General features: G+C 49.2%; 1 protein-coding gene across 7 annotated transcripts in view; it reads right to left on the bottom strand.

Moving 5' to 3' along the window:
• Positions 1-5,229: 5,229 nt before the first annotated feature.
• Positions 5,230-16,390, bottom strand: part of MTA1 (metastasis associated 1) — an 81,741-nt gene continuing 70,580 nt past the window's right edge. For 5 of the 7 annotated variants that reach the window (XM_080602078.1, XM_080602080.1, XM_080602077.1 and 2 more), the window contains 3 exons: positions 13,452-13,483; positions 10,425-10,576; positions 5,230-6,896 (listed from right to left, as the gene is read on the bottom strand). In XM_080602078.1, coding sequence (XP_080458204.1) covers positions 6,758-6,896; positions 10,425-10,576; positions 13,452-13,483 — 323 coding nt within the window. In that variant the 3' untranslated portion in view covers positions 5,230-6,757. The remainder of the gene's footprint in view (positions 6,897-10,424; positions 10,577-13,451; positions 13,484-16,390) is intronic. The other 2 variants (XM_080602083.1, XM_080602082.1) reach the window with 1 other exon arrangement.

Raw genomic sequence — 16,390 nt, 5'->3', positions numbered from 1 at the left:
CGTGGCGTGGGGATTTCAGCAGCAGAAGCCCTGCTGATGGGAAACCCTGCCGGGAAGGCGTCGGGGTGAGCAGAGCTCCCTGACCCCCCCAGCACCGTGCGGGCCGGAGCTGGCCGCGAGGCCGGGATCGCCTCCGCAGGAAGCCGGCAGAAGGCGGAGAGCCGGCCGGGACCTCGTCCTAGGGCAGGTCAACCAGAGAGCTCGGCGAGGCTGTGAAGGGAAGGCAAGAAATAAATAAGGGCTAACTGCCCCCCAGCTGCCTCGCCTCTGGCTCACCCCTCTCCCCCTGCTCCGGCTCCCCTCCGCTCTCCCGGCTGCCTTCAGATGGAAACGCCACGGAAAGGCCGGCGCTGCGAAGCCTTCCCCTCCGCGCCTTTCTCTCACATTTTCTGGCACCTAGGATCAGTTGGATGCATTACAGGATGAGAAGAGACTGGAGGGAAAAGTATTTAGGAAAAAGAAGGTTAAGGGGGAAAAAAAAAACCTGCTGCTTGCTGGGTTCGCCCAGAGGACAGTCATCAGTGCGTGGCCCTCCTGTCCCCCGTGTCAGGGTCCCCCAAAGTGACACAGGCGATTTACAGGATTTGTGGGATTATTTGTCCCTCCTAAAGCACCCACATCCCTGGACAAGCCCCGTAGCAGAAGCCAGGGCCCCTGTGTGGGGGTCAGAGGCTGCAGCTGGGGGCGGCAGCATGCCGGGGCTGGCGGGCCCTGGGTCTCATCAGGCAGCACATGCCAGCGCCTGGGGCTTGGCACGTCACCACCTCGCCCCCGCGCCCGCTCTGCAGAGCCCCGGCCCTCCACTTGTCACTTCTCTCCTTTAGAAGGCATCCCAGGCCCCGCGGCTATCACAGGGCAGATAGCGCTGTCACGGAGCCTGGGATAAGCAGGGCTACGGCCTGCCCGCTTGTCCTTGCAAGTGGCAAGGGACGGACGTCCCCGTGTCCCCTTCCCACGGGGCTGCAGCTGCCCCTCACCGCTGCCTCCGTCCCTGTGGGCTCAGCCCCCGGTTTGTCACCGTGTCCTGGGGGGCACCGGGCTGCTGGGATGTGCCCGGCTCATGCCATGCGAGCAGGGGCCCAGGCTGGGCGCTGCATGTCGCCCGTTGTCCCCGCAGAGTGCCCTCCGCCCCGGCCCCGTCGTGTCCTTTTCCCAAGGGTCTGCTCCAATCCCACCTCCCGGAGCAGCTCGAGGGCTGGTCTGCCATTAACATCAATGCCGAGGATTTCTCCCTGGGGAAGACGCGCTCCAAGCCACCGCCAGTAGCTCCCAGCACGGGGCAGCGTTGCGTGGTGACAATTAAATGAGGGTACAGATGCTTCCGATAATGGCAGCGAGCTGTTTTCCTCACTATAAACATCTCCTTGGCTCCAAGCTGCCAGCACTTACTGGGTCCAAGCACCCATTTGACTTCAAGGCATGTCCCGAGTGCCCTGCTCGAGGGGAAGACAAACAATCAGCCCCTTGAGAAACCACTCAGACCCATGGAGAAGTTCCCAAAGGGCAGCTCCCGAGGTGCCTGCACGAGGAGCAGGCGCTACTGAGTGCGGCCACAGGCTGAACGCCGGGGTGCGGGCACAGCACAGAGCTCGCACAGCTCGGGCAGCGGGCGTTATGCCTTGGTGAGGTGGGATACATACCTGAAAAGGGGTCTGTAATCCCAAAAACAAGGCAGCAAAGCACCCAAGGGGGGAGTGTGCAGAGCACGGTCGGGCACAGCTCCGCTGGCCCTTCGCCAGCGCTGGCTCTCGCCCCGCTCCTCCACAGCGAGGACGGGGTGTCCCGGGCACAGGCTGTGCTTGCAGGCGGCTTCGGTGGCAAAGTTCAGCTCCTGGCTGCGCGAGGAGGCACAGGGATGTCTGTGATTAGGGGACCTGGCTGACTCCTGCAGCGAGGGGCGCTGAAGGTGCCTCTCCCCACAGAGCACCGGCTCCCCGCGGGTGAGGAGGAGGCTGGGTCCGCAGCGCCAGCACTCGCACCAGGAACACGGTGAAATCGCAGGGTCGAGGGTGCTTCAGGCCTGTCCTCATCCTTTTCCCATGCCGAGGAGATGGGGACGAGGTCCTGGCCCCAGCAGGGACAACGTTCAAGCCCAGGCACCGTGGACCTGTGCTTGAAGCCCTGCAGACTTTGCCCCTTGCCAGAGCAGCCTGGGTGAGCGGCCGCCTCTGGAATGAGCTGAGAAAACAGACGTTTCTGGGCAATGTGAGCCTGGCTCCACAGCCCCCAGACACAGGCACATAAAAATGCTAAATATTTGTTCGGAGGAGCGCTCGCCAGCTGCCTCTGCTCCCGCCTGCCCCCGCTGTCCCTCCTCGGGAACGGGGACGACCCCAGGCTGCTTTACGCCGCGTGCCGTGCCCGAGCCCTGCAGCTGCCAGGACAGAGCTGGAGCCACATCGCAGGGCTCGCACCGGCACCTGCTGGGGCTGGGAGCAGGGAGCAGAGGCGGAGAGGCCAGCCCGGGCCGGGCTCGCTGGCTCCTGAGGAATTTGCCAAGGGAGCCAGGAGCAGGGCAAAGCCGGCTGACCCACTGGGAAAGCAGGGCAAGGGGGGCACGGCCTTCCCGCGCTCCTCCTTGGGAGGCTTCCCACGGTAAAAGCGGCTCGGGGCACGCTGCGCCTCCTGCTTGGCCCATCTGAATTTACTGCCTGCCTCCCCAGAGCCTGCCCGGATGCAATGCGTCCATCAGGTCCTCCTGCCAGGCTTCAACCCCGAGCGTGTGGGGCCAAACCCGAACGTTTGAGTTCCCAGGAAGGGCCCCGGGGATGCGCAGTGAGGACCACACGTGCTCGAGACGTGTTCATGCCCCAGCGGCGGGGATCACAGCTGATCCCATCACCGTTGTCTCTTGTAGGCTCTCACAGAAGTATTCACTGAACAGCACATTTACAGAAAAAACACAAACAAACAGCAGTAACAAGGCAGCTGGAGGAGCCTGTCGTGCCACAGCTTGCCCGCTTGCAGTGTTCTCATTTCCAGTCTAACATCGCTGCCAACGCTCCTTTCAACTTCAGTGTGGTTTTAAGGATCGGAATGAAAACACGTAGGGTCCAGTTTCTGGATTAAACCCCTCCTCCCTCCCTCTCAAAGCAGACTGAAAGGTCTCAGGCGCAGCCTTCCCGCAGGGTGACACCCCGGTGGCGTTGGGGCACGCCGACCCACGCCACCCCTCGGCTCGCCAGCGGCTCCGTCCTCGTGCCAAGCGTCCGCCTGAGAGCGGCTCGCAGGCGTCCCAAGCTCTGGCTTGTGTAACGCCGAGGATCCAGAGCCTGGAGCGGAGCTGGCATGGGCTCCAAATTTCCATTTCAAAGGGAATTTCGGCATGTATTTTGCTTTACAACTCTACAGTAGTGTCCCGGTTACAGTCCACCTCCTCCGTCAGGAATTCACGTTGTGGAGTCGTTAGTTTTGGTCGCACTTTTTCTTTCCACACTATTCCAGCAGCGCTGTTACAGACAGCGTGCTGCCCTCACGTTACCGTGCCAGAAGCACAGATCGCTGGGAGCTGCTACTGACAAGCCAGTGCAGTGCAAAAATCCAAAGTAAAACAACAAAGCAAGGTGCTTTTCCTCCTGGCTCTGCCTCGTGGAGCAAACGTACCCCAAGTCATCTGGCCGGGGCTCCCCTCCTTGAGCACGTGCTGTCCCCTTCCCTCTCAAGGGCTGTTTAGGAGGTGGAAGGGACACTGAAAACGAATCGCTGCCCCAGCTGCGTGTACCTGTTTGCAAGGCAGCAGGAAAATAAAGAGATAAAATTAAAGACACTCCCTGCAACAGCAACGCATCAGCGTGTGAATGAGGATGTGATTTTGAATAGAGGAGAGGTTGGTCTGGGAGAGGTGCTGGAGAGGAACGGCTCAGGCTTGGACAGGTCAGTGGTGGGACCGACTGCTTCGCGGCACTTGTTGAGACCTGTTAATTTTCTGTGGTTGCTACACGTACCTTCCCAGCCCTCTTCCCAAGCAGGTACAAATGTAACTAAGGCGGCGAAACACAAGGGAGCGAAGCCTGCTGTAACATATTTAAAAATGGCATCCACATTAAAGGACACGCGAGGGATCCTTCAAAGTCATGGCAGCACAGGATATTCTCTCTACTTGCCCGGACTCATTTCCAAAGTAACCTCTGGAGCCGCTCCAGGAAAGCTTTTAAGTTGGTGGAAAGTGCACAGCTGGCACCCCCAAGTGGTTTCTCGTAGCCACTTCGTGTGCTCTGAGCTCGCCTCACCTCCCGCCAACAGCTCGGCCGCTGCTGCCCCACCTGCAGCTCCCCCAGCACCCGCTGCTGCCCCAGGGGACCTGGCAGAGCACGGCTGGACACCAGCTCCTCATCCCGCTGCCGATGGGCTGGGGCTGATTAGGACACAAACTTTTCAAAGCCATCTCTTTCTGATTTCGTTTTGCAACAGGAAGACTCCTGTGAGACCTTTCGCTCGCAGAGAAAAAGCCAAGCGTTACAAAACCTTCCTGCTGTCAGCAGGATTTCTTGCGTACCTAGAATTAACCCCGCAGACCGATGAAGGCGAAGGAGAACTGCCAGAGGACTTTGGCACAGTCCTGCACCGTGCTCGCGGGCGGCCTGGAGGCTTTTTGTCTGGTAAGCCCGGTGCCCTTCACACCGAGTATCCTTCAGGATCCGCTGCCCCTCCTGCTTTTAAGTCTTGGAGAGGAAAACGTGAAAGGCAGCGAAGGATAAGCCTCTGCTAAGCTGCACGCCTACTCCCAGCCAGAGTAAATCTCGCCACTCCCAGGCAGCAACTGAGGACAGGCAGAACCCACTGCTTACCCCAGCAAGGAGCAAACGTGGAAAGGAGGCACTTGGACACCGGCACGGCCTGCTGCTAACCCCCCGGGACTTCTTTCCTCCTGCCACATGTCAGAGCCGTGCCACCCCTCGGCAAGATGCACGAGGCACGGCAGACAAAAGGCTCATTCAGAGCTCCGGCGTGGCATCTGCTGCGGTGCTTAAAAGGAGGAGGAAGTGGGATTCGGAAGCGTCAGAAATATTTGAACTGCGTGTTAGGGGAAATCGAGCTATGAATGACTCTCACCCCGCACAACACAACTGCCCGGGGAGGCACCGCGGCTATGCAAACACTTCGGAGCACAACACGGCTCTCGGATCGAAAGAAGGGAGCGCAGGCGCCGCGCGCCAGCCAGATGGCACCCTGAGCAAGGGTGCTGGCAGCTGTTCCACAAGAGACAAAAAGCAGATGTTTCACAAAAGCTCACTTTCCAGGTTTATTAAGTAAAGTTAACTGAATTGTTTTCATTTTGTGGGGATTCCTTTCTGTCTAACCCGGCGGGTCAGCAGAGCTGCACAGAATCACGGTTGGACTGTGATAACCCAAATACAACTTTGGCTCATCTCACTGCTGACACATATGGAATGACTTGGGGGTTATTACATGCTGTGTCTGCTTGAGGCAGGTACATGTACAGATCAGCACAAGTTGCAAATGATAGTTTACATCCTTTCGAAACAGAGCAGGGCATTCAGCAAATGCACTGCAATGAGAAGACATATGAAAAAGAAATTATACAGACTTGCAAATACATAAGAAGTTCAAGAGATGCAAGAAACCTCAAACACAAGAAATGTCAAGGGGGGAAAAAAACACTTAACTTCAGACACAATGTGTTCAAATTAAAACCCAGCTGTAATTTAAATTCCCGTCCAAATGGGAAACGTACAGTAACGCAATTTAAGAGGAACCAGGTTTTGTCCTGGGGAGAGATGTGTCCAAAAACACTGATGCACAAACAGGTTCAGAATTCTAAGCAAAATGTCCCTGGGCATTGGTGTACTTGACTCTTGGAGCCAGAGCAAAGCAATTCATTACACTTGCTGGACTGCTGGGCCTACTGCTGGGTCTCGGTGGTACGACAGCACGTAGGATTCCAGATGTCAGAGAGAAGGCAGCACGCTAACTGCTGGTTACAGAGAGAACTGCTGCAAGCCAGATCTCCCAGGGATTGACTAGAGTAAGGACACCTAATTCTGGCAGCCTGGCCTCCACTGCACACGGTAGTGTAATGTTCTGCAAGGGTCTTCGGTTCTTAGCTCACTCCTTTCTCAGCCTGAGTTGTTTCTGTCTTGTGCATGAGCACAACTGGCCGTGCAAAATTATCCAAAAAACAGAAGGGACAGGACCAAAGAAAACTGGCTGAACCTGGGGCTGGCTTTCAGCTCCTATTTCCAAATATCGGTTAAAGGTTGGAAATTTATCTACAAAAGAAATAATATAAATGAAATAAAAAATGGCACCGTCCACAAAATTAAAAAAAAAAATCTTACAACACAGCCTCGTAAAAACGGCTTTGCAACGAGAGCTCAGTCACAAAATGAAGGGTTCTAGCTCTTCGTACATCAGAAGAGGAAACAAAGCTAAAAAGTACTAGTCCACATTCTCTTAATAAGTTAAACTTACTTTCCCTCCCCCGTCTACAAAAGGGGTAGAAGCAAAGGGGAAAATAGGCTACCAAAAATAAAAATAAAAAGAAAGGAGAGAGAAGGAGAGAGCACGCGCGAGAGAGAGAAAGAGAGAGAGAAAGAGAGAGAGAGCAGTCTGTGGTCAGAGGCTCAGAGCAGGGCTGAGTTCCTTTTAAGGGTTTAAAAGATGCAAAACAGTTCCTCAGAAGTTCCCTCTCTTCAACAGTTAGTTCAATGCTGTAGCCATAGAAACTCAAGTATACATCGGAGGAGAGATTCTTTTGGGCAGATCCACCGTCGGCCAGAGAGCTGCTCAGCATGTGTTAATCCTCAATGATTATGGGTTCATCGTTCATGGGCTGGCGCAGCTGCACTGCCTGGATCGGCCGGAGGATAATGGGCTTGTAAGGGCGTCTGGCGGCTCGCTTGGCTTCGGAGGAGGAAAGCAGCTTGCGGATTTTCCTGCAGACAGAAAGGAAGAAAGGAGGCTGTTACAGAGACCGAAGGCTTAGGCACTGTGGGCTTCTCTTGTTTCTCCAAGCGAAGCCGGGCCTGCACATGCAGAGGCTGCTCCTTAACGCGACAGACTGCCGCTGTTTATTTTGGCAGGGTCTTCCCCGGGGAACTTTTGTTTCGCCCTGTGTAAACCCCACCAATGAAGAGGCAACTGCTTTGGCTGTTCCAGAGCCCTCTCCCTGGAGAGGAGCAGAGGACGTCCTGGTGCAGTTTCGCAGGACCGGGGTCTCCTGCTGTAAGCACAACACACGAAACAGTTATGACAGCCGGCTCCCACACCGCTAATTTCTTTTGATGCATGCAAACACACCCGCACAACGTGCCGCGGACAGCTTTGTGGGAATTTCCAAAGCCCAGCTACAACAAATCTCTTCTGGCAACTTTGGTTGCTTCCCCGCCTGTTCATCCATCTCAGACATCGCCCGTTCCAAGCAGGTGCACACAGCTGCCTCTTCAACAGGAACCCGGCCCGGCAGCATCTCGTCTCCCACGGAGCTGTGCCCCGGGGCTGAGCTCCCACGGGGGAGCTCCACGACAGCCACTAATGAGGGAACCAACGCTGGAGACTTATCCTTCCCCGGCACCACCCCAGGATTACTAACAGGGTGTCTGCACGTGCCTGACCTAGAAACGGGCAATATTCAAGTCTTGCATTTGTTAAGTTTCCCTACACGTTACAAGGCTAGCATTAAGTCTGATCAGTTGCAGGAAGCAGATTTCCATCAGGAGAGAAAGTAAAACACAGAGAGGGACACGCTGAAGGCTTGAAATTAGAAAAACAAGGTGGAAAGGAACAATACAGAATGATTACTCGCTTCCTTCTGACAACACCAGGCTTAGAGCTAGAGGAAGTGCCTTAAAAAAAAGCAAAGCAACAACAATAAAATGTACGATATAATCAAAATGGGAAAATCATTTCCAGAATATGTTCCAATGGTCAAAGATTAAAAAGGAAGGTGATAAATATTCACAGCAGCAGCCCACGAGTATCCATCACACACAGCCTTGGTTCAGTGCCGGGACCAGGACAGCGAGGAGGGGTGATAAGGAAGCCTGTCCTCACGGCCTCCTTCCTTGAAGGTTTAACTTACCGGGAGAGGTCTGGCGCTGCACGAGAGGAAGGGCAGCCACATGGCTTTACAATCCACAGCTGGACTATCCGTTCCCCAGAGGTAACTGCTATCTTTTTTGATTACTCAGCATTGTTGGGGCCAAATCTCTCTTTTATAAAGACACGTTCCCAGAAGAAACTGGTCAAAATACTCCCCCACTCAATATACCCTTCTTGCCACCAGCATGGATAAATCAACACCTTCAGGTGACAATTTTCAATTGGCCGCAGTGAGATTTGGTTCTCTCCACATGACTTTTTGCCCACCAAACAGAACAAACCTGCCACATACACACAAATAGATGGGTCTCTTGTTTGCTCAGTGTCCCCATTTCTCCAGCTTCTTCTCAAGCTGATAGGACACGGGGTGGGGAAAGGAGAGAGCCGGGTGGAAGCGTGTGGGAGCAGGGGGAACCTCGATGTGATGATTTTGCAAAGACTCACTCGGCTGAAGCTGACTTACTGTTACAGCCAGTGGAGCTTCTTAGCGCGTCCGCGTGTGCTGTTAGACACACCGCCACCAGAAATACGTCTCTCAGCAGTTCTAGATTCTGATCAGGTCACGCTCTGCCTCCACTTGCATAAATTAGACGTGCTGAGCTCCGTACTGAGAGGCCTAAATTCAAAGACTTGTTCCTTTCAATCTACCAACTTTTCTAATTGCTCCCTCAAAGCTATCCAGTTTTCTAGCACCGTTCTCAGCAGCACCATACAAAAGGGGGCAGAGAGGGGGGTGAAATCTTAGGAGAACCTACTTTCTGTGACAGAAAACACAGCCTGACCCTCAGCTGGAGGATGATATGCAGATATTGCTGTGAGATTGATTGCTACGGAGCCAACACAAAGCTCAAATTGTTTCAGAGCTCACAAACAAGTCTTACATTCTTGATACTGGAATGCAGCAGATGGTCCAGGGAAAAGTTCGAGGTGAAATGCCCAGCAGAAAACCCGTGCCGCTTACAATGCTACATCGCTCAACCTTCCCCTGCTTTTCAGCAGGCTGCCAAACATCTCTTTTCAGCACTCTGATCAGTCAGCTAAGCAGCAAAGCTCTTGGACAAAGAAGCCTGTTCTTTTTTTCCTTTTTTTAATTTTTTTTAAATGGAAGAGATATCGTCTCACTGAGCTGATGTCTATCACTGTGCTACGATTTCTGTTTGAGATATGTCGGTCGCTGTGAGACTGATCCTTCCTGCCATGCTCTGTGGTCCTGTACAAGCAGACAATTCTGTGCCCCTGCAGTAAGTAGTTCTCATGACCGATATTGATGAATATTCTCTCTGTTCTGTATAGATCAAAGAGCAGGACCTTGTAGTAGTACTGAGACATTGGTACTGCAAATCTACAGCATTTCTTGTGGTTTGGACAATAAAGATGTCAAGAAGTGTTTTATAGCTGTAGGATTATGAAATAAGCCTTAAGCATCTGAGGATTGAATCGGAGACTGAAAACCCTGCGTTTACAATGGCATGTGAATTTGTCAGATCTGTATCAGGATCCCAGCACCCCTTCACCAGGGCAAGATGACAACAGGAAAAAAGAAATGCCCTCAAAATTTAATTATTTCTCTCACTTTGCTTTCATTTATATTGGGGACCTCACTTCTTACCTTCACAGCACCTTGCAGGAACAGAGAAGGAAAATAGAAAGGCAGGCTAAAGATATGAACTGGGGTGAGATGCACAGATGCACGGTAACTTGGACATCACCATCCCAGCCTGTGTTCAAAGCCCACCTTGTAACAGGCCCACAGAACAGTCACTTGACACTTGAAACACTTTGCAGGCTGAGAAGTGTTCTGGGAAGCACTACAGCAGAGACGTCAGCACACAAGAAGGCATTCAGAGCGTGTGCAGCCTCAAAAAATTATTGTGGCCAAAACAATCTGTACCAGGGCAGAGACATACTGCAAGAATGGGTAACGCTATGCATAATTCAGCGGTTTTCAGTGGATGCAAACATAAAAGCTTTAATAGCAAAGGAGAACCCTGTATATAGGAGGCTCAGATCCTCAGTATTACCCATGAGCCAGAAGGCCCTACTCTCCTTCTGAGACACTGAGGTAGGTCCTCCAAAGGCATCTATGGGTCTACATCAGGTGAGTGTCCCACCTCAGTCTGCCTCCCAAGTCATTGCCAACATCTTAAAGGAACTGCTCAAGAAGAAGAACCTACTTTCTCTGGAAAGCAAGTGCCTGATTAGGCCTATCAGACACGATTAGATCTATCATAGCCTTTATCCACCTAAACACCAGAAGTTGTGTGGCATCCAGTCTGCAGCAGCAGATCTGCTGAACAGATCCCCACGTGGAACAAAAACCAAAAGGCCTCCTTTAAATCCGCTGAAAAATCCAAGCGTCTTACCTGGTTTCTTCAGTGGCCATGTAGAAAACATCGTCTGGTGCATCAATCCAGTTCATCCTCCTCCTTTTCACTGGAGGCATGGATCCACCACGAATTAATCGGACTTTTGTTGGGTATGATTTCCCATTGAGCAGCAAGTTTCGGCTTGGTCCCTGACGTGACACATAAAAAAGTACAATTATGGACTGCAACAAACCTGCAATAGCATGTGATAAGCACTCAAACAAAGGAAAAGAGTTAAAAGTTTTCATGTTAGTTGTTGAGAGTTTCTGATATGTACCCTCTTGCCCATGAATGAATAAAGAATTCACAAAAAAGCAACTGTTCATAAGCAGCAGAAGTTAGGCACCTGCAATATACAATAGGGCAGCAATACTCCAGCGATAGGACAAATAATAAATGGAAAGCATCACCGTTAATCTGTTCTGTGTGTCTGTAAGATGACATCAAACTTGAAAGATTGAGCATGAGACAGACTTCAGCTACTACCATAAACCTAGAGCAACTCTAGTGATTTCAGGTAAAGAAATCTAGCTACACAGCATGAAATATATATATGAAAAAAACAGAATTTACAGTTATTCTGGGGTACAAAACTTACCCACATCCTTTTCGTTCTCAGGAGGTTAATATTTTAGTATATACTATCATCGTTAAATAAGTTGTTGAAAACAAATCTAGATCTACAAAGCTTAACACCTTTCATCATGAAATCATTTTGAGCATTTAACAACACAGATTTCCCAAATATAACATGTTTGCTTTGCAAATCAGCTACCATTTTCCAAACCCGCAGTAGCCCCCTTCCACTCAACTGGAAAAACATGAGCTGTTATTAAGAGAGGTGCAGATACAAGGGAGCAAACGATTAAGCTTCGCAAATGCAGCTGTCCTTGATCATTTGAAGTCCAGTTCTGCTGCCCCTCTTCCTGCTGATAAGCGCATTGAGAAATCCCACTGAAAGCAGTAACACTGGACAGTCAGGAGAGATACAAAATAAGGGCCCAGGAAAATGGATATGCGTAAATTAAAGCTGGTCAGAAAATGCCACAGTAGAAATTTAATGCTGGTACGTAACAGGCCAGAACACCTCCCCAGATGAACCAAAGCTTCCTGTTCTATCCGCAAAATAGGAAACTGAGCACGCAGAGGGAGATCTGGCTGGGGAGATCCACCTCAAAAGGAAAGGTAAGGACATGAGGTACTCAAGCCCATAAATGTCAGGTTATGGCAAAAGCCCAGCCAAGGTTTTGTATGTTGACTTAGAAAGGGAAGACGCTGGCTTGTCCACCAAGGAGGAAAAAAAAACAAAACAGCAAAACCCTGCATCTCTCACATTTTATCTGAGGATGGGAAAAAAAGGATCAGTGACTTTTCTGACCAGCCTTAACTGACTATACTAGACAGATCTGCTTCTTGTAGAAAAGGAGGACTTTAGAGCTAAACAAACAAAATCCCACCTTTAAAAATCCTAAGCTGTTGCATACAAGTGCAGTAACAATTTTATTTCTTAGTTGCCCAGCTCCATCTTATACACAACAGTTTTGGCACCACGGCAAACCACTGAAATACTTCAAGAAGTGCTTTTATATTTGAAATTTATTAAGGAAAAGGCTTCAAGTGAAAGGGTTTTGTTCCCCCTCCCCTCCAGATTTCTCCAAGAAAATCCTTTCATGAGTGTTGTGAAGGATGTTTTCTCTCCACGTGCTATACAGGCAGGAAAACAACTCCAGAGACCGTTCTTGGAAATACCTAGGAGGGGCACCCAGGTGCTTTCAGGTCGCCTTTTCTCTACCTGCACAGAACAATGGTTCAAATGGTACATCCTAAACGTGGCCTTTCGGGTTCAGTGGCATATTTTAATCAAGCAATCAAGGCAGTTCAAGGTTTCCTCCCTTGCAGCTAAAAAGCGTTGGGTCATCACAGATCTCTCCCCCTGCACTGAGCTGGTTTATACAGCAGACACAAACAAGTAGCCAGTCTCCTCAGTGACGAGCAGTGAAGCTAAATGCAACGAGGAATAGATAAATACAATTTACTACTTCGTATCAGATGCTCAAGTACCAAGCCAAACGGATGCTTCGTTATTACAAGCAGACTAGCATGCTCAAGCTATAGCCTCCTAATACTGCCCACCGTCCGAGAACATTATTAGATTTAATAATCTTTGTGATCACTCTGCAGTGACCATAGCTCAGACCTGCTGATTTACCCATGTCAGAGGGACTCTGCTGACACTAATGCATCGTGGCAGTTCACCTACTGAGGCAAACTCCACTTTATCAACGCCAGAAGCAGATCTTTTCCAGGGAAAAAAATAAAAATAAATGATGCTTCAAGTTCTCTCCCATGAGCAAAGAGATGTAACGTCAGGGTCTCACATAAGCCGTCAGCAAGGGGTAAAGTGGTGCAGAGCCCTTGTGCTGGCCCTTTCACACTGAGGTGAGTTTCATGAGAAAGCATTTGGCCAGAGATGCATCAATCAGACTGGCTATTTGCTTCTGTCTTTTGATAAAACTCAGCATAATGGATGAAAGGCTAGGAATCATTTTTACTCCAGAAAAATAAAAGAACGTAACAGAACAAGCATTCTCAGAAGACAACTCAAACACCAACTTCCTAAAGAAAAAAAAACAAGAAACTTTTCCAAATTAAATCCTTCCATCATTTAAGCCTTCCTCCTTCAAGTGAAACACATTCCACCTAGAAACACATCCAGACCTTTGCTATGAACAGCCACTCAGTTTCCCTACGAGCACAAACAAAATATGTCAATGAGATTGTTTGAATGGAACATCAGTTGATTTGAGGTTTAAATTTTATTTAACCACTTGGACCTTTCATACGCCCCAAAATATTATTTTTACTTCATTTTTTCCAACTTTTCAATGGCTCGGGAAGTATGACCAGCTGCAAACAGCAAAGACGGAAGTGAAGCACTACGGTTTAATGGGGTGTGCTATCTAGGGAGGGTTAATAATCATTCTTTTTCTTTTCCCTGTTTTGGTTAAATGAACATTCTCTTACCATTTGTCTGGTTTGTCCGTGGTTAGGCAGACCTAACAAACAGGAAAGAGAATAGAGCTGGTAAGACCATTGCTTTTCCAAGACAGAAAAAGTACAAAATCAAAACACGCAACTATGATTGCAACGGTGTTGTTTTGCTAAAAAATAAAGAGTTTTCTACCAAACTAACTTCTCCCCTCCTTGGAACGTGACTAAGAAAAGAACTTCCTTAACAACATGGTTTGAAGAGCAGAGCCCCCAAGTTAAAAGCACATTTCATTCTCTCAGTCTTTTCTCCAGTTTCTCACACCTTTCTTCAAACTACTGCTGCAAGTCCATCTCCTCTTTCAGATCTGAAGTTTTCCTCAAGTCTTTGGAAAAATCTGATGTTCTGCTTTAGCTTTTGAGGAATTCACTGATATCAAGGAGGAGAAAGAGGAAGGTATTATACTGTCAAGACAGCAACAAACACAATCTTTCCTATCATCCCTGGACCCCAGGGAACGATCCAGCTCAGTCACGAGACACAAACTGTTAGCAAACAGACTGTCGTTGCTAACCTGCTCTGAACCTACCACCAGTGAATACTGCCACAGGCTCAGCTCCATCCGTCACAGAGCACAGCACTCCACGCAAAGCCCTCCTCCAGCAACGCTAACAGCACCGTGAAGCACCAAGGCTTGATTTTCCTAGACTGCCACTTGCCATACCAACAGATTCCCCATCACACATGCACCGAACTGTGCCGTGCATCTACGAGACCCTGCGGGACACACAAAGGTCTTGGGACACGAGAGCAAAGTGTTGCTGCAACCCAGCACGGTATGGCACAGAATGGAGAGGAAGATCTAACAAACACTTTTGTTACCACCATTTAGTTTTCCTGAGATGCATGCTCCCAGAAAACACCATTTCTTTAACATCAATGCACCAAACCATCTTTCTCAGCCTCTTCTGGCTGAAAACCAAAAAGGTCAGTGTAACAAAACAAAACGGTTACTACAAATGCTGTCACTGGCTACAGAGGTAGCTACCAGTAGGAATTCCGCTTTCACATTAATAACAAGCTTCCCAGCACTATCCTTTTGGTTTGGATTTTGAAATCTCTTACAGTTAGCCAGCTAGGTTGTGATGAAACAGCAAAGCCCTTTCAGAATCCAGCAAAAATGGACTTTTACAGCTGATGGCCTACACTCCAACAGATTCCTCGAAGTTCTCCTTGGTAATAGCAAACTCAAAGTATTCGCGGCAAGTATGCCGGGAAGCACAGGGCACAATAACATGCTGGGAGGGAGAATGACGCAACGAGGGACACTGAGCATCGTGACATCACGTTAAATCAATGGTTTACACCAAGTTTATTCTTCATTCTGTAGAGATGTATGCAGTTAGCTACTTTAAACATGAAGACACATGCATAGCTTCACTTTCTGCAATGTTTTAGTACCTACGTATGCACAGAGATAAAGAAATAGTTGCCAAAAAGACTTCCATTGGATCTGTAAAACAGATGTACCAGGCACCAAGTAAGATGACCAGCAACAACCTTTGGATGTTGACAAAGGCAATGTAAGCGCCAGATAATCACACTTTTTTTTTTTTTAAATAAATAGAAAAAAACACACAGGAGCAGCAATCGCATGCAAAACGCAGCTGTGAGCAGCCGTCGGAGATGGATGGACAAAGAGCCCCACGGATGTTGGGAAACAGCACAGCCAGCAGGATGCAACCTGAATCTGTTGGCTTCAGCCCAAAGGGCTAAGCCCTAGCGCTTGTTTTTTTCCTCCCCCTTCCGTACCAGAAAGATAGCATTTTCCTCCTTCACGGGAGCTCTGAGAGATGTAAATCCACTGACGCTGGTCCCTGGATTGAAGCCACGTATTTCTTTTTAACCACGCTTAGGATTAGCTCTTTTCTCCTACTAAGAACATACTTGATGCCAGGAGCAGCTGATATGTTGCGGTTGCTGCTGTGATGACTAGCTCTGGATGCCAATAGACACTAAAATTGTTATTTCTAAGCACCGGAATTAACCCAGAATATTCCATAACGAGATGTTGAGACTGACACCGACCGAGGGCTGCAAAGAACTGCTTCCAGCTCTGAGCCTCAGAGCTTCAGTCCTCAAACAGTGAGGAAACAGTGGTCTCAGAACAGGGATATTCCTCACCAAAAGCTACAACCACCAGGATAAGCTGCCCATGACAAAGTTTTGCTCCAGTAAATTACGGCATAGAAAGTTACAGTTTCAGTACAATTTATGTTCTTGCTATCAGAGTAATAAGGTACCAATTAGCATGTTAATCTTAACTACCTGTGAATTTTCCCTGTAGTCACACTTGGATAACTGGAGTTTGAAAGAATCAATATAAAAACAGACAAAAAAGACTAGCTTCAGTTTGCCATAAAAATAATTAGAGTAAAAGTATATGCACAGCTGAAGTGCTGCTTCCAAGTGAACAACCTTTATCCGTTACAGCCACCTACAAGAAGCAGAAAGCTCAACATCTGTAACCCATCGCAAAACAGCTGTCAAGTCAACAGGATGCATCTGCACTGGAAACAATGGATTCTCACCCAGAATTGTTCAGTGGCTTCTGTGCAAGAGATGAGACATGCGCCTCTAAGAGCTAAACTGAATACCACAAATATAAAGGTCTACGGTGATGGCTCCAAGCAGGTCTTCCGGTCTTTTGCAGCCAAAGAAACTGAAATATATTCTAAAAATGCAAGGTGGGTTTTTTGTTTATTTTCTGTAGCATGGAAAAAAAAATGAGGCCCTGGAAAGCCTCCTCCTATACAGTTCTTCCTGCCAAAGCCTGTGCTATACATTGAAATAAAGAGGAAGTCCCAGAGGATTAAGTGAAGACGAGGTAAACTGAATGTATATCCAGAGATAAGCACAGACATCCTTTGCCACAGACGATTCTACATCATTACTGAAATGTAACAAAACAACT

Source organism: Anser brachyrhynchus (assembly GCF_964034855.1).
Source record: "Anser brachyrhynchus genome assembly, chromosome: 8".
NCBI classification, from domain to species: Eukaryota; Metazoa; Chordata; class Aves; order Anseriformes; family Anatidae; genus Anser; species Anser brachyrhynchus.
This window is presented reverse-complemented; position numbering and strand designations above follow the sequence as displayed.